Raw genomic sequence first — 22,274 nt, 5'->3', positions numbered from 1 at the left:
GCAGAGCGGAAGCGGGTAAGGAAGCAGTGGAAGAAAGCGTATAGAACATCACCACCACTAGATCCTACACAGGAATCCCAGGCATCATTAGATAGAGCAGAGGAAGCACGTCAGAACGGGCTAGGTTTCTTTATAGATACTAGTAGTATACAGTAGTAGATAGGGGAAATAGCAAAAAGTGACCATTTATGTGTGGGTGACCATTTATACGTGGCACACCTTCGCGTTGTGGGTAGGCGGAGACACTGCTAGTTATTTATCGCCTTAACCATCTATTTTAGGGTGCGCAGCTTGGGCGGAAATTACGTTAGTTGAAATCTGCACTTTTCACCCGAAGACAGCCCCTTACTGAATCAGAATTTGAGGATCAAATTCCCTGTCTAAGTGGGCGATGTTTTTTACAATACAAAGAAATTGGATGTATGTGTGGGTGGATTCGTGTGTGAGATTGGGCTAAAGAGTCTACAGACTCGTCCGAATCTGTTTCGAGGAATGTGCCTTAGATTCATCGGATTTGGTTGAAACGCTCGTATACAGTACTAGGAACTTGCACTAATTGGTGAACGTCGAACTGAAGGAGTGGTTAAATCCCACTAAGACCCATTTAAGATAGGATGTTCATCATCCACCCAATTCCCTAAGTATTCAGACAATGCTAAGCCTTTCTCCACAATTTCCTTCGCAAGTACTTTCACAGCTTGACTTTTTGACAACCATCCTACATAACCCAAACTCCTTCACGCGCCTAGGGCAGTATATCGCGAGAACCACCATAGCATCTAGGGCTAGTAAGTCCTAGCGCTAGACTCTTATGTCTGAATTGTCCACTCTTTAATTCATATCAGACAGGAACTTTTCATAGACATAGGATAATTCAACTCGCACTCAATAGTTTCAAAATTTCACTTCAGACATTTATCATATACCGCATATTCATTTGCCATTTTTCTCCAACTGGAGAAGGTTTTCGGGTCGTCGAGATACTTGAGGATTTTCTCGCACTCGCTCATGAGTCCCATAAGCATAGGTATCTTTGGCATGATAGTGTCTTTACTGATTTTAAGAGCTTGCTCCCTTGTCGACTTCTTGCAAAAAGATTCTGATTTGGTTAACTTATCTTTCGCAAGATTGCCCTTTAGCTCCTTGAAGAGACCAGGGAACTGTTCAGGAACTTTTCCGCCAAACATTTTGTTCACCTCTCTCATAGCTTTTTTCTCGAACCAGGGCCAATCTTTGAATGTTGGATTGCACTTCTTTTTGCACAGGTCTAGGAAGATCTTTTCGGACTCGCTTGAGACTTCTTTGAACCGGTCTAAAACGGCGCCACAATCAGCATGAGCAGGGCCGACAAAGGTTATCGCAAAGGATATCAAATAGAGAAAAATGGAAAATTGGACACGCATTGTGCAGTGTAGGAGTGAGATAAGTGCTCAAAAGAAAATTTTTGGGAATATGGGGCACTCGATGGACTAGAGGACAGGGTATGTTTATATGTTTTCGAGGCCTTGGTTTAGTGGCCAATTGTTCAAAGCACATTCATTAAAACCCCTTAATGACAGGGGAATTTATTGCGTATGCACCATATCATTAGTTTGTGGATGGATCGGCATGTACATCCCCTTACTAGTCCCCACCTATCTTTATGCCCGTGGCCTGAAGATCACATGCGGGTATCCACTGTCTAAGAATTCAGTTCCCAACCTTGGCTTGAGCTGAATCGGGAGCAAGATGCTTCCTGAGGAAATTTGTTCACGCGCTGGTTTTGATGGATCGCTGATGTTCTTTGTTTCTGCCACGATACAGTATAGGTGCGGTTATAAGACACAGAATAACTGTTCATTCACTGATCCGATTCCTGCTTGCCATCCCCCTAATCCAAGCTTTCCCAAGAGCACCAACGGACCAGATACTCCGTCTCCGATCGCCCGTTCTGAGTAACTTGTCTTCTTGCTATCGCTTTAATAGGTTTCTTCTCGAAACTCAGTAAACGAATGGGGTACTGTATGTTGGTCTTTCTTTTTCTTCTTGGTATTTCAAGACCGGATTTGAAGATTGAATTACCACGGGTCTTCAGTGGGTTAGCGCATCTTTATTACGGCGTGAGCGCCACAGACCTTCGACTCAGGGTGAGACCGAGCAAGGCCAAATTATCGACCAAACATTGAATCGCTTTCTACAATGCGGAAATTTAACCGAAGAGGTTCAAACCTCATAGCCAGCTTCGACAAAAAAACGAAAGCACTTTTGAATCTCCATGGATGCCACGAGGAGCCATGCTTGTCCAGGCATTCCAATGTCGAGAGCCTCGAAAAAGAAGAAGCATCTGAGAGATTGAAACTTCCTTAGAAAATGGGAAAGGCAAAATTGAAACCGATACAGAAGCATAATTTGTTTGTTGTGAATATTCGATGAGACAGTCGTAACTAATTTGTTTTAGCACGTATATGGATATTATATTTCAAGGTTAATTCTGATAGGGCAAATCCTTTCCTGATCGGCACCGAACTAGTGTCATATAAATAAGTACCTGAAGGCTTCGGTGAGTATAGCTAGATTCTGCAGAAGTGCAGCTATTTCTAGGTCTCCTCTCTTCCTAGCTTGGCCTAGAGGAGTAACACTATTGTCGTTAGGCGCCTCTAGATCCGTAGCCGGTAGCCGCGCTAGTTGCAGGATTAGTTGTCAATATAGTAAGATACGGTATCGGCTAGGAAAGCTAGGATCCAATGGAACGAGATGCTCAATATAGTGATGTATTGGGTGACTGAACTATCTAAGTGTGTAGGCAGGGGAATATTGAATATCCCCTACCTTATGTTACAGACCCTACCCCTAGGATGCTAAATATAGGCACGCCTGAACTAATCAGTTCAGTAACAAGGCGGTCAGGGAGATTCTGCTAACTAGGAATCTATAGAGAGACTTAGGTAATAACACCTAAGGTCACGTGACGCGACTTATTAGGCGATAAGTAGGGAAGAGATTAGTGATAAGTTCCGTACTTATTAGCAGTGTCTCCGCCCACCCACACCGCTTCCGCGTTGTGGGTGTGCCACACACAGATTCAACACCACACACAGATTCAACATTTTTCCTATTTCCCCTATCTACTACTGCATCCTACTAGTATCTATAAAGAAACCTAGCCCATTCTGACGTGCTTCCTCTGCTCTATCTAATGATGCCTAGGATTCCTGTGTAGGTTCTGGTGGTGGTGATATTCCATACGCTTTCTTCCACTGCTTCCTTACCCGCTTCCGCTCTGCCTCTGCTTCCTTCTCATTTCTTTTAGCAATAGAACGATTTGCATCTCTAATAGAGAGTACCCCTGTTTTGCTAAGCGGCGTTTTAACCTGGCGCTTAGTGATTGGGCGCTGTAGTGGTTGTTAAGCTTCCCTAATCTTGCGAATAGTATCGTTTGCTAGATATAGGTTCTCTATAGCAATCTTGTTATGATAAAATAACCGGTCAAGATTGCGTTGCTGCCTAGGTGTAAGATCTTCTTGTTGATATCTAGCAATCTTCTTTTGATTCTTCTCTAGATCCTATATAGATCTAGGCGGCGATTTGTCGATACTAGAAGAAGATATAGTAGTTTGTGGTGGCGGCGAAGGTGTTGAATGAAGCGGTAGATCTAGTGCTGTAAGATCTTAATACTCTTAGATAGGAAGGCTATTAATAACCTTTCTACTATCGACTGGATATATCCCACGATCTTTAAACGATTCACGAATAATTCGCTAGCTAAACGCTCTATTCCGAATATCACCGATTATTCGAAGGAACTCGGATCTTCCGATAGGGCTTCCACCCTAAAACGCTTAGTCGTTATTCGCTAAGCGGAAGTGTTGCTTATAGCTTAGAAACGGCTTACCGTCTAGCGGCTGGCAAAGATACGTAGTATGTGGTAGGAATCCTATAGGTAGGATATTATTCTCTTCGCAAAGGTATAGGAATTCGAATATAAGATACGAACCGTGGCCGTCGAATAGTAGGATACGTTTTTCACCCGATTTCGTACGGTCGCATGTTGATTCTATAAAGAATCGAAGCTATTGAACTGCTATACTATCGGTTATCCAACCGTTTAGCGATATAGTGATAGTAGTTCTTAGTAGTAGGTCGTCTGTTTGATTAAACTAAGATTCTATAAAGACCCCGTTGCCTTTAAAGATGAACCAGGGTTCCATCTGCTACCCGTCGGCAGCTATACACTCGATAGACGTAATATTTTCGCCTTAGTCTAGCTAAGGAAGGTCTACTACCTTCCTACTACTACTAGTAGTAGTAGTAGTAGATATAACGTTTCTAGACCTTCCTTCGCCTAGTTGAAAGCCGCATTCATCAAAGTTATAGACTAAGCGTGGTAGTATAGTCTTCTTAATCGTTTAGGCTAGTAGATCGTACCAATTCGCTAATACTGCTGGGTCTTCTGCTAGGATTCGCTTTGACCCCTTCGTATACTGCTTAGTAGGCCCTAATTGAAGATATTTAGGAAGCCTATTGATAAAGCGATACGCCTACATCTTGCTAACCGACGGCTTCCCGACGCGTTAGCATGCACGATTCGCCCACGCTTCTAGTATCCTAGGAGTGATAGGCATATAGCAATCGTTCATATGTTGAATCTAGCGAATTAAGGCCTCTTCTTGATAGGCTTCTAGGGCCTGTTTAGCATTGCGTTTAGCTGTATTAGGCCCTGCTCCTTTTTTGATTCGATTATAGAGGGTGTGTCGGTTAACACCAAATTCGCGTGCTAAACGCGCTATATTCGGCTTCTCAACGCGTGATGCAGCTAGGCAGGCCTCTGCCATACGAGATTCATCAAATTTAGGCATATTTAGATGGTGGTGTTGGATAGGGAAGCAAAAAATAGGGGAAGTAGGAAATGTTGAATCTGTGTGTGGTGTTGAATCTGTGTGTGGCACACCCACAACGCGGAAGCGGTGTGGGTGGGCGGAGACACTGCTAGTGATAAGAAGGACTAGATATATAAGGATACTCGTTTACCTATATATATTTAGTTCTTCGCGTTAATTTATATATTATTACTTATAGTTATATTTAAGACTTAATAATCGACTATCTTTAGTAACGTGGTACCCTCACGGTATAATATAAGAATATACACTATAACTAGGAGGAACACGTAGTAGTTATCATATAACTACTTCGTTAACTAACTAGGCGCCCTTCAACTATATACGTCTTCGATCTACTCTATAGATCCGAGCCCGTATAAGGCTAGAGCAGGCAACGGTACGATTACGAGATAGATCGTCGGAGATTAGGTGTTATATGATAATGCAACATGAGGCTATTCCCAACTTCACGCCTCAGGTGTCAGTTCGACACCTTATCGGTCAGGCTTCGTCATAACAGCCCCACTTCTCCCTAACATAGATGCATGACCTACAAGGCCCTAAGGGTTCGGTGCCCTTCTATTAGGGATTCGTGAACCCCTCTCCCCTGTAGCCTTTGCTTACCTCTGTTACATGTAGGCCATGTCAGACCGTATGTTGTAATATGATCCATCGTCTTTGCTTTGGTCATGAGGGAAAGTATTGAAGCTTGTACATAAATTGAGGATTATGGAGAGATCCATGATAGCAAGAAACAGTGTTTTGCTTTCCTTACTTGACGTTTATCTTCCTACCTAGTCGACAGGCTTTCTACCCTGTATAAGTAGTTATTCTCTAACATTAGGAGAGAGGTACGTTACGATAACGCATATTTTACGTTAACTAGTTAGCAGCGCGTAATACCTGTATCCTTGATAGAAAGAATTAGTCTCAAATCAATAAGTTCACTAATTTTCGACTTTCGGTAGCGGTACCAGCTAGATTCGTACTCGGTTATAGTGGTAGTAGGTGGATAGCGATGTAGAAAATGAAAATGTACAGGAAAGATAGTATAGCGACCTTAAGCTGTAAATAAAAACACTTTGATTCAGGAATGTAATTAACCAGGATACCACATATTTCATACAGCACGTGATTCGTGGCACAAGGATCCTACTGAACTTTTTTTTGACACCCTACTGAGCGGTGAGTAGGGTCCTACTGAGCCGTATTCAGGAGCCGTAGTCTAGATCCGACTTGATGCCTGAACTCCCAGGCATTCAAGAGTCAAATGTTGATGCGGTCATTGGCCACCGACGGAGCAGCCTACCATTCCCCGCAATTCGCATTCCGCATTCCGCAATCCTATCGCCGCGGAGCGAATTGTCTTCCCAGACGCTTCTTTCCTTCTTCACTCGTGGAAGTCGCGTAGCACGGACTATGAACCCCAGTCCCCCGAATCTCCAATCGCTGTCGCGCGCGACCTCGTCCGGGCGGCCTCCGTCATCGGCGCGGGGGCCACTGGCCGGAGGTCGTCATATTACTCGGAACCGCGCAAGCTACAGTTGCCACACATGTCGCCGGCGGAAGGTCAAGTGCGATAAGGTAAGTTTAAATTCATAGGCATCCGATTAGCTTGGGACTGACTGTTCGCTTTGATCCCTTAGGTCCATCCAGTGTGCGGCAATTGTGCGAAAGTCGGAGATGAGTGCGTTTACGATACATCGTCGCAAAAGAACCAAGAGGTGCCTGAAGAGATCGCGCAACCAAGCCATGGAGTAAAACGAAGGCGGGGAGCGCCACGATCCTGGGAGAATGATGTGGACGAGTTACAAACGATATATGGAAACTTAAAGAATGCAGGCACATCAAACGAGCCTAAAGCGGACCCGCGTGCCATTGAGGCCCGATTGGACAAGTTGATGACAATGATTGAGCGTCTTGGCGGAACTCCTCGGGCTTTAGAAGAAGCAGAAAGACAGGGAGTAGTCGGCTCTAGTGGTGTGGATGCGGCTCTATTAGAACAGTTGCGGCAGGGAAGGGCATCGGGTGGGCGATTGGTCTCCTCGCGGCCCTCTAGCCCGCGTCGCGCTGGCGCGGAATCTAGTGGCGATGAATTTCCAATTCCATCTGGTCAAGCCACTGATTTGGTCGATCCAGTTGGGAGCCTGAATTTGGGTCATTTGAGTTTGGAGGATGGTGGTCGGTCAAGGTAAGCAAAACTACTCGATGGCGCGAATGCGCGGCTGCTAATGGAAATAGATACGTCGGAACAACTTACTGGGCCTATATTTCCCATGAGGTATCGTGATAGTCGTCTCCAAAATATCCCATTTGGAACCATCTCTAAAGTTTGTTACAGATCAACGATCTCAACCAACTGTTGCGCGATCAAAATCGATCTCATGACATTACTTCTGAAAACGCCGATGATGATACTCATGAGCCCATCTTGAATGATCGTAGATCCTGGAATGGTCCAGGAGGCTCTATGAGCTCAACCTCGCCCCGACCTCGAATCGGCTCCTTTCAAAAGTCTATCATCTTCCCATCAGGCGATTCTCCGTCCATAAACGAGAAGCTTGTTGAGCCGGAAATGCTGGATCACGTTCCGACTCGACGCCAAAGCCATATCTTGTATAAGGGATTTATGTCTGGAGTTCACGCAATCAGCCCGGTAATCCATCCGCCCACGATTTTGAAACTCTATAATTCATTTTGGGATTGGTATGACTACAGCAGCTATTCAGGGGAGTCGTGCCCGAATCCTTCATTCATACCGTTACTCTACGCAATATGGTATGGTGGCTCTGTCACTGTATCTATACGGACTCTCAAAGCCGAATTTAACGCCCCGTCCCGGTTTGCGCTATCCACTTTGTATAGCGAAGAGGTCACCCGTTGGTTAACAAAAATATCCTTCCCTCGCAGTCCATCTCTTCAAGGGCTGGCTGCCTACCTCATCGTGCAGACTATCTTATCAAAAGAAGAAGAGCCTTTGACAAGCAGTCTATTTGTCAGTTTGGCTATGAGAGTGGCCCAGACAATGGGATTGCATCGGGATCCAGCAAAATTTGGCATTGAGCCATCTGAAGCAGAATACCGACGCCGACTCTGGTGGCACATTATGCATATGGATGGCGTAGTAGCCATGTCGAGCGGACTCCCTCCTTTGGTAAGTGACGAGAACTACTGGGATGTCCGTGAAACAAGTGAAATCAAAGACACCTTATTGGGCACCCCGGCTGCCGAACGATACGAACAGCTTTTGAATAGTGGACGACTACCAGACAACCCGGATGATCCGTCTCTGTGCGGTGGACCATCGATGGTGAATGTTTTCTACCTAACCGCACGGGGCAAGTATATCATGGCCCGTATGTTAACTCCGCTTCTAAATGCCGTGTGAACTCTCTAAGTACTCTATTAGGTGCTGTTCGTCGAATCCTGAAAATTCAGCTTGGCATTAAGCCTGTTACCCGTCAGGATATGGAAGAACTTCGGGCAATTTTGCTTGATCTCCAGCTGAAGTTGAACTCGATCGTAAGCAGAATACCTGAGGGCCATTCTTCTAGCAGTGCACCTGTATCTATGGGCAGAGAATTATCCATGTCCAAGTCTCCAGTAGAGTCCCGGTCCACAGATACCGAACTCCCAGGTGAAGGGCCAAATTGCTGTCCAGAGCAATACCATTCTAGCGTTCTCGTCTGTTTCCACAAGTGGGCGAGGATCATTCTCTCCTTGTATATCGATAAGGTAAGTGGCAAGAATACGAAGATTCTCTGTCCACATCTTGCTAATTCATGTACAAGGCATTCTGTGTCGCCTATCAACCTTTTCTCAAAAATGCTCGCAGTAGGATATGGCCCGCGGCGCGGCAAAGGTAGACACTCACTCCATCTCGTCAGTAGAATCTCTCGGTCTAACCCAATTAGTGCCCTTCGTCACTGCCACGGGTTTATGGAAAAGTTCATTCAGCTTGCGACGGACCCGGACTTTCAACCATTCCAATGGAGTTGGCCTGGGTAAGCGCCTATTTCGATGTCCCCTCATTTTATCTGTCAACTAACACACACAAAGAAACCACCAGCCGATGCATGCAACAATGTATGTCTGCCTCTGTCTATCCTTTCATTGATATTGCCTGCTCTGACATCAACCAGGATCATGCTCATCGATTTATACGAACGTCCCTATAGTCCTGAAGCGTCCAGGTCTCGTGCCTTTATTGACCGCATATTGGCTTTGTCCGGGCCTGATGGAGGTGTTGTCGGTGGTGAAGACGGTGTCTCAACGCAACGGCCTCTAAAGGATGGCGGTCGTGAAGCCTGGGACATGATCCGACGTCTCCGCCAAAAGGCATGGCAAAAGGCCGGCTTGAACCCACAAATGCTTTGGACTGAGCAGGATCAAATCCAAGCAGGAGTCGCGTCACCGGCGGCCGAGCCTCAACCTTTCCGTGGTCCCCTCTACTCCAATCCTCCATCAAATGCCGCGTCGCCAATAGTTTCAGGCGGTCCTCCACGCCAGGCTCTGGTCCCAGACCGCCAACTCACAGACTTCAATCGCCTGTTCAACAACATGACCCGCTCCCATATTCCCTCAGGTCCATCGATCTCATCGGCTTTACCCCGGCCGAGCCCCTTGCGGTACTCCTACCAAGCCCCGCCATCCTGTCAACGCCCTGTGTCTCTCCCATCCCAGTACAATCCCACCCCGGCAGCCATGGCTATGCCAGGCTCGAGCGCTCTGTCGCCGTCCAGTGCCATGGCAACCTCGCCAGAGCTATCGTCCTCTATCGGATCGCCCCCTTCAAATTACTCTCCAACAACAGCCGCGCCCGCAGTTCCGACCGCTCAATCCCCACGACCGCACTTAAACAGGCCCAGCTCTCCGCAGATGCCCTTTATGGATCCAATCTCACCTAACCCCCCATCAAGGGGAGTCCCCACTCCCCCTCTATGGTGGACCCGAATCTCAATTTCGATTGGGATCAATGGGACGCTGTGTTTGGGCAGCATCTTCCCGTTGCTGATGAACTCATGGAACTAGATCCCGTTTCCGGGTTGGACTTTGCCAATCTGGCCGTGCCAACAGCGCATGGCAATACTAGAATGAATATGAGTGGGTTGCCACCAATAGCAACTGCTGGTGATACGCCACCAACCTGGGCAGACAATGGCTCGGGTAATGCCGAGGGTCCATCAAGTACTTGGACGGGATATTGCTGATCTCGATAGATTGTATATAATCAAGATAATATAATATATTCCATGGACGATAAAGGTTTGAATTTACATATCATGCGCTGGATGGGACTTTCCAGGACATTCTTATGGATAGATCGTGCGTTCACTGTAGGCCGTACATCGACTCAGAATCCAAGTCGAAATACACCGTTCTACAATGCTGGGCGGGAAGTTTCACTACTGCCAAAAGTACTTGCAAAGATTGGAGACATAACAGTTTATCAATTCATGAGGCGTAACTCTTGATGATCAGACCGACCGATCAATTAGGAGACGAAGATGCGATGGAAAGCCAGAACAGACAAAAGGCCTGGCCGAGGGGAACGAGCAGATCCCGCGTCTGATCTAGACATGGATGCAGAATTTTGGCTCGCGCTACTTCATAGTTTCTCTTTCTTCATGTCAAGTGTATTTTATTAACGCTCGCTGGGAGTTATGGTATTTAGACCTTAACCTCCCGGAAACCGTGCTTCCAGACGGTGGCGAAGGGGGTGACACCGTCCTCACGGAAGTCAATCAGGACGTGCCTATACGGGACAATTAGTACATTTGTTGATTGATGGAGACGTGATATCCCTCCATTAGTATCAATGGCAACTTACATAGCGTCACCGTCCATAGACTGGCCCATCATAACATCGTAGTTGTCGTAGTTGGCGATGAGCTTCTTCATGGCGGCGGGGGCACCAGCCTTGAACTCAGCAATGGCCTCAGCGCCAGCGTTGGTCTCTTCGAGCTTCTTCAGGACCTTCTTGAGGTAGCCTAGAGAAAAGTAATGGCACGTCAGTGAATTGCAAAGTCAGTCTGGACAGGACTGGCGACAGCACCAGTCCATGAATGTACATACTCTTGAGGTGGCCCTTAAAGGCATCCTTGGAAGGCTTGAGACCCTCCTCGGTCTTGAGCCAGACCAGGCGGAACTGGTCCTCGATGTCGTGGACCATGACGGCCTCACCCTCATCATCACCGCCCTCATCGCCACCCTCGGCAGAGGGGTTAGCACCGGCGAGCTCGAAGTCCTCGTTCTTCTTCTTCAGGTACTTGCGGCAGTCGGTCTCCCACAGGATGGGGCAATCCTTGGCCGGGGTGATCTTGAAGGTATCGGAGAGAATCTCATCTCCGGAGATAATGTCCTGGTGTGGATGTTAGATTTATCACCTCGTTCTTCAATCTGCCGGAACAGCGAAGCATCAATGGCGACTCGACTTACCTCGTAGATAATCATGGTGGCGGTGGAGAAGTGAACACAAAGGGAACTAAGGGGGTATCGAGTAGTGAAAGGGAGGGGAAAACAAAAAAAGGAGGGGGAAAATGAAGTTTTTTTTAGTGGCGCCTCGTTGGTGGGGGAGTTTGTGCTGTTTGCTTCCAGGTCACGGGACATGCTCTGCAACTGCGCTTCTGTTCAAATGTCTCGGCTTTAATACTTGAATTGCAGCGGAGCTTTTCCCCGTCGCTTGGATAGTTTACAACCCCTTCATTTCTCCGTTAGATGGGGCATTGATCAATTTCCGCATCTCATATAACGTTCTTCAATACGTTTCCATTCCCTCTTCTTCTTATTGAGCCACTGACTTCTTGACCAGATTCTGGCCCCCAGTGGGTCCCGCACGGAAACATCTGTTGTGACCTCGTGGATCCTTCCCGATGTCGAACGTACGGTGATCATTCCATGTCGCCTTTCTTAATTCCTCTTCAGGCTCGCCATATGTATCCGTATATGAATATTATCTTCTTTTTTTGGTCAATTGAGCTTTTATCTCGCTTGTATTCGGTAGAAAATAGCCCAGCAACTCCCTCTTGTCTCATTGTCTCATCGAACCCCGCATTGGCAATCATCCTGACCCACATCCCATCATTCCATGCAAGGGGAAGAATCATGAAGACAGTGTATTCTTGCCTGGGAAAATGAGTAAAGATCTTGCTACATGTATTATCTGTCTGAGATATTCTAACGTGATTCTCCCCCATCAGAGAAACATGAGTAGAAGTGCGATCAATCCTGTTGCTCAAGCTAAAATCTTATCTTTAATGGCACCATTCTGGAACATGTAAGATATCGCCGTAAAGATAGTAATTAATGGCACAGCAAAAAAGAGGAGGCTTCTGAGATCGGGCTCTTGGCGCATGGTTGCTCCATAATTACTCGTATTTCTCGGGGGAGTACATTTTCAAATCAGTCCTGTTTTGCGTGCACAAAAATCACAAATAATGGAAGATTGGGAAAAGGCCTTTGCTCGGGGGAAAGGGTGACATCGACCCGGTTTCAAACGACCCCCGGTATCTTCCTACGGGCAACCGACCCTGCACCTGCATACAGCATACTGGAATACGGCACACGGATGACATATGACAAGATAGGATTCCTCCCATCTGATTGGATTCTGATTTGCAAGGATGTAATCCTGGCTGGAAGCTCGTCTATTGGGCCTCCTTGGTGGTGCAATAACTTCACTATTTCCTCATCATGAGTAGTATTTCATGATCGCAAGGTCGAGGTACGGCTGGGGCCTGTAAGATTGCATGTCCACCGGGGAGTATTTGCGATTTGTGACTACCAACGGTCTGGCCGGTACGATCCGGCCAAGGTGTCATGATACTGAAATTGAATGATACCAGAAGTCCTCATATATTAGACAAAATGCGCAGCTCTATGCAGCTTACGTACCTCTCAATGGATATAGTTGGACATTAAATAATTACACCCGGCGATCTATACTCTTTTCTCTCAGCCTTAGGCTTCAATATCACATGACCATAGAGTTATTCCGATTAGTAAGATCCTGTAAGATTTCATGTGCAGCGGCCGGATTCCATTACAGTACCGCCCGCTCTGGTATCATACAGTACAATAGATCCCTGTCAGCGCCCGTCCCCCACTCGAAGCCCGTCTTGCTCATCCCTCCCGGCTGCATCCGGGTTGTATTGTACTGTATAGTCGATACCACTCAGGTCACACCACCGTCACCCGTCAGGCTTGCATCCGACTGGCGCCACCCAATTTGGTCTTTGCCTCCTGATTCCGCAATCGTGAATCTTTTGATCGTCCCTGGCTCCTCCTCAACCCCCTCCTTCATTGTTTCTTTTTTTCCCTTCTTATTCTTATCAGCTTTCTTGTGGTTTTACCTCTCATCCAGCTCATGTAGCTGGATTGTGCTTGCTGCAAAGACAAAAAAAAAGCTATTCACTCCTCAGCGCCAACCAACGCGCACCCGACACTCCGGGGTGGTTTTCGCTAACCTCCACTCTTTTGCACGCCCTTTTCTCTTTCGCGTCCTTGAACCCAACCTCTTGATCTCCTTGGATCCCTTGACCTGCAATCTGTCTCTTTTTCTATCGACCACATCGGAAGCAGGATCCGCCCGGCGGTGGCGCAAACAACAATCTATCCACCTTATCGCTCTCGCCCATCATGGCTGTCAACGCGTCGGTCCCCTTCGACTTGCCTCCTCTCCCCAGCTATACTTTATCTGTGCGGCAACCACTAGTGCCGTCTATTCCCGATAATGTTATGGCACTCATGCTTCCCATTATCGCCTATTGGGGCATGTCCATGATCTACCACTTCATTGACGTGAAAGGCTACTTCGAGCAATACCGCCTCCATACCCCCGCCGAAGTCCTGAAGCGGAATAAAGTCTCACGTTGGGAAGTCGTCCGGGATGTGATTCTACAGCAAGTGATTCAGACCCTAGCCGGCCTATCCGTCGCGTATTTTGATCCCGTGGAAACCGTGGGGCGAGAGGATTACGATATCGCGGTGTGGGCGCAGCGAATTCGAATTTTCCAGAGAGCTATTCCCTCAATATTGGCTTTTGTTGGTATTGACGGCGCTGGTCTAGCCAAGTCAGTGTCTCAGAGCGGTCACGCGACTCTCGCCGGCGTTCTTGCGGGAGGATCTTACCCGAATGTCGTGCAGCCTTGGATCCTCGAAAGTGGTGCGGAGGTCATGGCTCCCGCCTTCACTGGCTGGGAGATTGCACTGGCCAGTTTTATCTACTGGTACTTGGTTCCTGCTCTACAGTTCATGCTTGCAGTCTCAATCGTTGATACTTGGCAATATTTCCTTCACCGCGCGATGCATCTCAACCGATGGCTTTATGGTAAGTGCAAGCAGACCCGCCATCAAGTTCTTTTTCCAATCCTCTACCTTGTTTCCTCTTCGTGGCTAACGTTTTACAAGTGACATTCCATTCTCGTCACCACCGACTCTATGTTCCGTACGCCTTTGGTGCTCTTTACAATCACCCTGTTGAAGGTTTCCTCTTGGACACTGCGGGGACGGGTATTGGATTCTTGGTTGCTGGCATGACCAATCGCCAAGGCATGTGGTTCTTCACTTTCTCGACCATCAAGACTGTGGATGATCACTGCGGCTATGCCTTTCCTTGGGATCCCCTTCAGCACTTCACCTCGAATAACGCCGCCTATCATGACATCCACCATCAAAGCTGGGGAATCAAGACCAACTTCTCCCAACCCTTCTTCATTTTCTGGGATCGCTTGCTCAACACTCAGTGGAAGGGCGAAGTCAAGCTCCGGTATGAGCGAGCCCGCGAGAGCGCTCAAAAGCAAGTGGATATGGACGCTACCATGAAGGCGGAAGGTGCCGCTGCGGCGTCTGTCGCTTCCGGCAGCGAGCGAGAACATGAGAAGGTTGTGGTCTCTCCCGAGGGGCCCGCCACCCGGACTCGGCTGCGTCGCAAGACTGTTGACAGCCTAAAAGGCCCGAGCCACGGTGTCCCCGGGAGCGTGCTCCATAACTAAAGCTGTGCTGTGATGAATCTGAACATGTGCCCACTGTTTTATGCATTGCCCTGCAAAATCCGGAGTTGCTGGTTCATCTCCTAGGTTTTTGTATAATTGTCCATCGTTTCATGTATACGGGATTATCAGATCCCAGTGTATTAATATTTGAGAATCGTTAGTCTTTTCCGTGGCTGTACATTGTACATGGCTTATTCTTCTTACGACCTACTATTGTCAATAATGTCTACTTTCTTTTACAAATTTCATATGTTCTTTGGTTTGTACAGGTTTGATTATGATATAAAAAAACAAAAAAGAAATCAAAAAGCTGAAACGAAGTATTCGCCCATGCTCCTCGAGAAGCGTTCCTGAACTTCAAATGAAATTGTGGTGATCGCAAAGCAGATCCCAGCTTGTTGCCTCGGCCGCTGGAGAGACGTTCCTGAACACCCGCGCCGCCCTCCAGTCTGATCCGCATGAATCATCCGTCCACATGCCGCTGGAATAGTCAGACGAGGTCGGTCGGTAGCCCACCATGATCTGCACCGAGTCCGGCTCTATTGGTCCATTCTTGTGCCCCGGCAGAGGTAACAACGGTATATTGTGTCCAAGCTCGTTCCTGAGAACCGAGCCTCGGCGACTTCTATAGCTCGTATCGTCATACTCGAAGCCGCGAGCAAGTCCCTCAAACGTTGTACAGATACTGTCTCTAGATCGGCGTGGCGTAACCATCGAGAGTGGCTCAATCATGGCCTCGTCAACCGGCGTATGTCGGGAGTATGGGTTGGCATGCGCCAACCTTTCATACATGAGGGCTTTTTCAGATTTTGACCACCTGCTCTGTTCTCGGACAGGCTCTCGGGGCTGCGGCACCGCTGATCCGAGTGTCCGCAGAGGGGTAGATTCGCCATTCGTTCTGCCAGACGATTCGTTTACAGAAACATCTGTGAACACGATACTTGGTTGCTGCCCATATGACGACCCTTTTGATCGTTCATCGATGCCCTTGTTTGCCTTCTTCAAGGAGCTGCCGCTAGGTTGCTTACCACGGTGATGACGATGGCGCATTCGTCTCGTTTCCTCCGCCGCCCTGTGGGCAGGGTCGTGCATCCAGCGTTTGACACAACGCTTCCGAGTGGCCTTCATTTCAGATGCCCACAGGCCAGCAAGTTCATGAATCTCGGTGGCTTGCCTCTGGCCAAAGTGGTCGATGCACGCATTAATGAATCGCGTAAGTCTGCAAGGGCGATGCTCCGTGCGCGTGCGAGTGCGACTTCGCAAAACCACTTGCAAGTTTTGAACCGCGGCCTTGTCGGAACCAATGCGCGCCATAATACAAGCGGGACATCCATTGATCTGGTATGGCCAGGCCCCGGGTGCGATGGGCTCGTTGCTTGGCTTGGCCCACATTCCCTTCAGGGCTCGTAAGGATCGCAGGATCTCGGCTTCCCCTGGCCCAATCAAGCCGGGAAATGCGTCGAGCTGGCGAAAGTGCGTTGTGACTTCGCGCTGTGCAAGGCTAAGCAGGTTCTCACACACGCCTTCGTTGAGGGGTCTGTGCAAACTGCATAGCTTCGATGGCTTGAGCCATGATGCAGGGGCAGAGCTCTTTCGGAGGCGGTTTGGTAGGACTTGCATTATTTGCTTAATGCGAGACTCAACGGGATATACGAGCTCCCTGGTGTTGTCTAGATGAAAGATCTCGGTTAGTATCCTTACTTCGGCTTCTCTTAAATCATCGAACGTTTGGGGGTAGGCCTCGCGAGAGGCTTCCAACAGACCACTCGCTTTCATCGTGAACCGCAAGGAAGATTTTTTTGTTTCTATTGCTGCTGGGCGCCATGATGGGCAGCACAACACTCAAAATACAACCCAGAAAAAGTCGATTTAGGGTTTGTTGTTTGCTTAGTCGCCTTGGGGCTCGATGAGTTTCTTATTGCGAACTCCTCTGACAAAGGTAATCATGGATAAACTATGGCCTGGCAAGGTGGTCATAAGAACGAAAGTGTGTCTTTATATAACGTCCGGGGTCCTTGCAATCTTCCTATCGAAACAAAGCATACCGGGGTTTCCTTTCATTGTATAGAGTCAAAAGGTCGATAAGGGGTCCAGATAAAGGACTGCGCTCCTAATCTCAGAACACCACTCTTTGTTTCGCCTTTGATGATGTCTCAAAAGCTTAGTTTCTTGACAGCCACTTATATTTCTGAGGTTCATCACATGAAACCAACTCTATACACCACATCAAACCTCGTCAGGTGGAAATTTTCATTCCTATTGATCGAAAATTCATTCGCTCGAACCACTTTGCTTATAACAAATTCTTGGTCTAGAGATCAAGTACAATTCGCCCAATTCCTCGAGACACGCAACTCAACATGATGCTATCTTTCTCATTCTCAAGTAGTCCAGTCCCTCGATGTTCAACCCGGCCGCTACGGACACCCACACGGCAAGTGCCACAGTTACCAGCTTCGCAGGTGGATGGAATTTCAAATCCAGCAGATCGAAGCGTGTTAAGTAGACTATCGCCAGCGCCCACTTCCACTTCTTGCTTTGATTCAGCCAGCTCCGCCGTAAAGGGATCACCCGTAGTACTTGCCTGGAACGACTCAAAATGGACATTCTCAGTCGGAAAGCCCAGATTGATCGCAGTAGATTGCACAGCATCCATGAGGCGCTCTCCAGCACAGCAGTATACATGGGCGATGCTACCAGTACCCTGCAAAGTATTCAACACGTCAAACGGAGTTCCAGTTTTCTTGCAGTATACGGATATCTTCAGCCCCAGTTCTTTCATATAGGACTCAAAAGCGACCTCTTCTGGGTATCGAACCACGTAGTGAAGATGGTAATCCATGCCTTGCCGTTGCAACTCCCGGGCCGATGCAAGCAAGCCGGTAATTCCGATTCCTCCGGCGATGAGAATATGACGATCCGCTTTCTCTACCAAAGGGAATGTGACTGTTAATTTACTGATCGTAACCAAATGGCCCTCTTGGACACTATCATGCAAATATAGCGAGCCACCTCGAGTTGATTTCCGATCTAGAGCCACACCCAAGGTGAATCGATTTTGGTCTCCAGCAACGACCGAATAAGCCCGAATAAGTCTGCCACCCAGCTTCACACGTACGTGTGTGCCTGGCTGTACCTCCTCTGGGGATTGCTTTGGCTTTACTGCCTCGAAGATAAATGAAGCCACTGTTGGGGTTTCCTTCGTCTTTTTGAGCAGCCGATACTCGGCCCACATGTCAAGCGCCATAGCGCTATCCCCGAGAAGCCGTTGCTCTTGGTTTTCGAAAATCTTTTTGAGACGATTCTTGAAAATGTTACGGCTCTCACCACCAAGCTCGCTGAGTGCAGCCAGTTCTTTCATAACGTCGAAATTTTCTTTCTCGATGTACAGGTAGTGTTGTACACGAGCTACTGTCCACCGCGGATTCGGACGCTCCAGAAGTACAATTTCGTCGCCCGCATGGATCAATCCCTCTTGAATTATACGGTAGTACCAACCTGTTCGAAATTTTTCTTGTGCCATTCTGGACATATTCTTCTCTTGGAAACGATGGTTGAGTTTAAAGCATGGTTGCCGTGGCAGGCTTACCTGCGCGATCACATCCGGTCCGATTCGAATAATATCTCCAATGCAGGTATTGCGCTCATTTGCTGTGCGAGCCACTAGGTTTTCGCCAAATCCACCATTATGAAATAAATGGGCGTTTGCTGGCAGCTCTGTGGTCCAAGTATCATAGTGTTGGGTGCAATACTGGAGGAGTGCTTTGTCTGGGCCCCCATGGAATTCATAAACATGTTCATCACCCGAGCAGCCGAGCCGATTAACTGCCACCGGGCCATATCGAATCGATTTAAAAATGGCAGATTGAACTGGCAGGCCGAACACGGACTTTGCTTTGCCAGTGCGAACTTCCACGAGATGGTCCCGGTCCCATGGCTGTTCTAGTTCTGCTATAGTTGATTCTGCGACCATGTTGCTGGCTGGTGGTTCATTTGCTTCAATCACATATGACTCAGACAAGAATATTCATCGAACCATCAAAATAATTTGTTCATGAGCTGTGCTTTAATTTAGCACTGAATGGAAGATCAATAGCGGAAGAGGCCGAACTCCGGGCGACGTTGTATACGAAGGATTCATTATTCCATCATCATATCGGAAAAATAACTAGCCCCAGATAGCCATATCTGTGCGATAAGAGCCACTATTAGCAAGATCTTCCCTGGAATCTGGGCACAGACCTAAGGAAGATTCCTAGTGCTTACGGTAGTACCCTGTCTACAAAAGGGAATGACTATACTCCTAATTCAATCATCAGATTCGCGTCTCATGTAGCCCAATAAGAATTTCAAAAATGGCCATTCTTCTATAACAAGGGATGATAAAAAGAAAAGAAAACAGATGAAGAAAAAACCGAAACTTGACTCACATGCCATTCTTCGTCATCACATGACAGTCGCAGCTGCCCCTCTTTGGTGCTCTGGCGGCTTCGTACCATTTACGTCGATGGCCGATTTCTCAACTCGCGTTACTTCGTCCTCAGGTAACGTGCAGGAACAATCTATATACATGTTTCACAGTCGCATGCGTGGGGACGGGAATTGATCATGGTTTTCCAGATCCGTCTCACCCAGCGGGTGTCCAATGCGACTCCGTTGCCCTATACTGCGTCTCCACTAGATTTGCTATGGAGTGATATCTGCTTGTTCGCTCGATATTCCTGGGCTCTTCCAGGCATCTTTCTCCCCCTGCAGCTGAGAGAAACAATATCGCTCGATGAACTATACCCCTCGCTCCAGGGGGCGATTTCAGTAGGGACCCAAGTGTTCCTCACAATCAGTCAGCTTTGCTTTCTTCTGTCTGTGCCTTTTGCAATAATTTCCATGTTCCCAGCTCTCTGGGTTATGGGATACATTACGGCTGCCTTGGTTATCAACTATGCAATTTGCACGGTTGTTTTAAATGGCTTCCGACGAGTTCTAACGTCTCAAGCAATAATCTCAGCACAAAAGGGTCATGAACGAGAGAGATGGTTCTTTATAAATGGAGTTGCCGGTGGGCAAGTTTTCCAGCGATTTGACAAGAGTTTCAGCTGCTAATGGGTAACAGGCACTATTGGCTGCAAAATAATATTGACCTCTTGTCCTATACGTTTGGTCGCAAAATTACCGGGATACATAACCGCACGTATGTTCAATAATATTCTCTAATAACACACACTGAATTATCGGAGCTGACGGAGGTTTTGAGTGCCGGTCTTCCTTTTGATCTGATTGAGTGCCTGATCCAACGATGTTTCGGCTACGCGACTGCTGATGTGCGGAAGGGCTATAACCTTATTAAGGACGCCCTTCTCGACCCCCATGTTGAGAAAATTGTTCTCATCCTTCATAGCCAGGGGGGGATTGAAGGCGGAATGGCTATTGACTGGCTGCTGGATGAGTTTCCGGGTGATCTTCTTCATCAGCTGGAAGTTTATACATTTGGAAATGCGGCCAATCATTTCAACAACCCTCGTTGCACATGTCAACCCGTCTCCAAAGAGCAGTGCGTTCCCGGTGATCAAGGAATAGCAAGACGCTCTATTGGCTTCATCGAGCATTATGCAAATTCGGGAGATTGTATCTCCTGGCTTGGGGTACTACGCTTTGCGACTATTCCCAATCAATACCTAGGGCGTTTATTCGTTCGTCCTGGCTTAGGTCACCTCATGAATCAACACTATCTGAATGCGATGTTCACACTTGGGCCTGATATGAAAGTACTAGAGTCGAACCCTTTCATGGATACAGAAGTAATCACAAAGGGAATCAACAACTTTGACGATAATACGTGTACTCCGGGCAGTGCCAACGGCGATCAAGCAGAGGTTTTGTCTCACGTTCCTGATACTAGGGCTGGAGCGATGCGGCATCCAGCCAATCCCGAGGTTCGTACACGAAGAACGCTTCGTATCAAAGATTTCAGCCGGCTTTGGCAATACAGGAATGGCGGTTCTCCATGATAGCATAAGAGCAAACAGAGCACTTAGTCCTCGTTTATTCACTCGAGCGGTTTGCTGAAGTTAGATTCTCGGGTTTCTTTATATGATATAATCTCGATTTAACCCCGAACCCATTTGATTTCTTTAACAACAGTCTTAAGTCAGTCATTATCCCTGCGCTTTGAGCTAGACTTTGAAAGCATCAGACAGGGAAGGCAGAGAAAAGCGTGGACCAGTGAAGAGCAAATTTCCAGCCAGGTCTATGCGGAGAGAATTTCTAAAAATAGTTCAAGGTCCCTTGGTGATTGATCAGATAACGTAGGAGTATTATTTTTTTGATAAGTTTGTACATGTGGTATCTGGAAGGAATCATATCTCCTCTATTATATCTGAAGCAAAACTAACGCCCGTCGCCGTGCAATGCAAGTACAAGGTACAATGAAATTTGAAGAGCAACGACCAATCAGGCCTTTCCCTTCTTCTTGTCCTTCTTTTTCTTTTCTGTACCAGAGCCGGAACCCTCTCCCATGCCGAGCATATCCATACCGGGCATCCCAGGGATAGAAGGCATGCCGGGAATACCCTGGAGGTTCTGCATTTCAGCCATAGCATCCTTGAAGGGGTTGTCACTGACACCGCCGCCACTGTAAGCCGGCGAATGGATCGGCAGGATCTTGCCAATCTTCCATCCGCGCGGGGCGGCTGGCGCAGGAGGAAGCTTTTCAGGCATGGGCAAGCCGCGAATTCGGAGACGGTACGGGGATTGTTCGGTGGTAGGGTGGGCCTTCAGATATTGAGCAACGAGGATATAAAGATGATGCTCTAGAACACGTATCAGTATTTTCTTTTTTCAACATGAGACGACAGGCCTCGATCCACCAAGGGTGCAAATCATTACAACCAGAAACACGAGGAATTGTTTGGCGACGCACTGTTCTTGATCTTGGAGTTGACCAATTGGCCATTTTCATTCTTGAGCAGCACTCGCACTCGTCCAGGGTTCGCCCAATCCTTCGGATGGAGCTTCTCGGGTTCCAAGCCCGCCTGCAGGCCCAGCATTTGCACGGCATCCACGATGTCACGAGCCAGCGGGTTCTCCACCGCAAGCTCTGAGCCGACCTTGCGGCCGTCTGCGCGCGACCGAGATTTATCGAAATAGACTGGGTAGAGGCACTGGTAGTGCTTAGGGATCTCGCGCTGAGGCTCCGGCACCTGGGTCATCTGCGGTATGTTGGACGGAGTCGGAACTGATGCCTGCGGCACTGGGGCGGGCTGGATGACAATATCTTCGGAGAGGGAGGAATCCGAGGGGGCGACCTCATCAGGGTCAGAGTCAGATAACTCCTCAACTCGAGCGTGGTGCGACATGGCGACGGTGGAATTGGGGGATCAGTTAATGGAGTGGAGGAAGGAAGAAAGTGCGGGCAGTTCGGGCTTTG

The 22,274-nt window shown here is 47.9% G+C and overlaps 8 protein-coding genes across 8 annotated transcripts; 3 read left to right on the top strand and 5 right to left on the bottom strand.

The window, feature by feature from the left end:
* Window positions 1-902: 902 nt before the first annotated feature.
* N7462_006161 (uncharacterized protein) lies at window positions 903-1,403 on the bottom strand (the record flags this gene model as incomplete). Its single annotated transcript, XM_057077879.1, has 1 exon — window positions 903-1,403. One exon carries the CDS (start codon window positions 1,401-1,403, stop codon window positions 903-905), a length of 501 nt encoding a protein of 166 aa, XP_056933459.1.
* Window positions 1,404-6,098: 4,695 nt separating this feature from the next.
* Window positions 6,099-9,890, top strand: N7462_006160 (putative C6 transcription factor; the record flags this gene model as incomplete). Its single annotated transcript, XM_057077878.1, has 9 exons — window positions 6,099-6,443; window positions 6,506-7,050; window positions 7,101-7,140; window positions 7,201-8,215; window positions 8,269-8,594; window positions 8,651-8,721; window positions 8,774-8,863; window positions 8,919-8,945; window positions 9,002-9,890. 9 exons carry the CDS (start codon window positions 6,099-6,101, stop codon window positions 9,888-9,890), a joined length of 3,348 nt encoding a protein of 1,115 aa, XP_056933458.1.
* A 639-nt stretch (window positions 9,891-10,529) lies between these two features.
* N7462_006159 (translationally-controlled tumor protein) lies at window positions 10,530-11,312 on the bottom strand (the record flags this gene model as incomplete). The annotated part of the gene is made up of 4 exons (XM_057077877.1): window positions 10,530-10,614; window positions 10,690-10,849; window positions 10,935-11,220; window positions 11,298-11,312. 4 exons carry the CDS (start codon window positions 11,310-11,312, stop codon window positions 10,530-10,532), a joined length of 546 nt encoding a protein of 181 aa, XP_056933457.1.
* A 2,184-nt stretch (window positions 11,313-13,496) lies between these two features.
* sur2 (sphingosine hydroxylase) lies at window positions 13,497-14,851 on the top strand (the record flags this gene model as incomplete). Its single annotated transcript, XM_057077876.1, has 2 exons — window positions 13,497-14,187; window positions 14,268-14,851. 2 exons carry the CDS (start codon window positions 13,497-13,499, stop codon window positions 14,849-14,851), a joined length of 1,275 nt encoding a protein of 424 aa, XP_056933456.1.
* Window positions 14,852-15,208: 357 nt separating this feature from the next.
* N7462_006157 (uncharacterized protein) lies at window positions 15,209-16,424 on the bottom strand (the record flags this gene model as incomplete). The annotated part of the gene is given in 2 exon segments (XM_057077875.1): window positions 15,209-16,388; window positions 16,399-16,424. The coding sequence occupies 2 exon segments, from the start codon at window positions 16,422-16,424 to the stop codon at window positions 15,209-15,211; spliced, it is 1,206 nt and encodes a 401-aa protein (XP_056933455.1).
* A 738-nt stretch (window positions 16,425-17,162) lies between these two features.
* Window positions 17,163-18,824, bottom strand: N7462_006156 (uncharacterized protein; the record flags this gene model as incomplete). Its single annotated transcript, XM_057077874.1, has 1 exon — window positions 17,163-18,824. The coding sequence occupies one exon, from the start codon at window positions 18,822-18,824 to the stop codon at window positions 17,163-17,165; it is 1,662 nt and encodes a 553-aa protein (XP_056933454.1).
* A 635-nt stretch (window positions 18,825-19,459) lies between these two features.
* On the top strand, window positions 19,460-20,856 carry N7462_006155 (uncharacterized protein; the record flags this gene model as incomplete). Its single annotated transcript, XM_057077873.1, has 3 exons — window positions 19,460-19,884; window positions 19,962-20,039; window positions 20,103-20,856. The coding sequence occupies 3 exons, from the start codon at window positions 19,460-19,462 to the stop codon at window positions 20,854-20,856; spliced, it is 1,257 nt and encodes a 418-aa protein (XP_056933453.1).
* A 442-nt stretch (window positions 20,857-21,298) lies between these two features.
* On the bottom strand, window positions 21,299-22,203 carry N7462_006154 (RNA-binding signal recognition particle subunit SEC65; the record flags this gene model as incomplete). Its single annotated transcript, XM_057077872.1, has 2 exons — window positions 21,299-21,657; window positions 21,768-22,203. 2 exons carry the CDS (start codon window positions 22,201-22,203, stop codon window positions 21,299-21,301), a joined length of 795 nt encoding a protein of 264 aa, XP_056933452.1.
* Window positions 22,204-22,274: the final 71 nt, after the last annotated feature.

This window comes from Penicillium macrosclerotiorum (assembly GCF_028827735.1).
Source record: "Penicillium macrosclerotiorum strain IBT 26536 chromosome Unknown utg000006l_segment0_segment0, whole genome shotgun sequence".
NCBI classification, from domain to species: Eukaryota; Fungi; Ascomycota; class Eurotiomycetes; order Eurotiales; family Aspergillaceae; genus Penicillium; species Penicillium macrosclerotiorum.
This window is presented reverse-complemented; position numbering and strand designations above follow the sequence as displayed.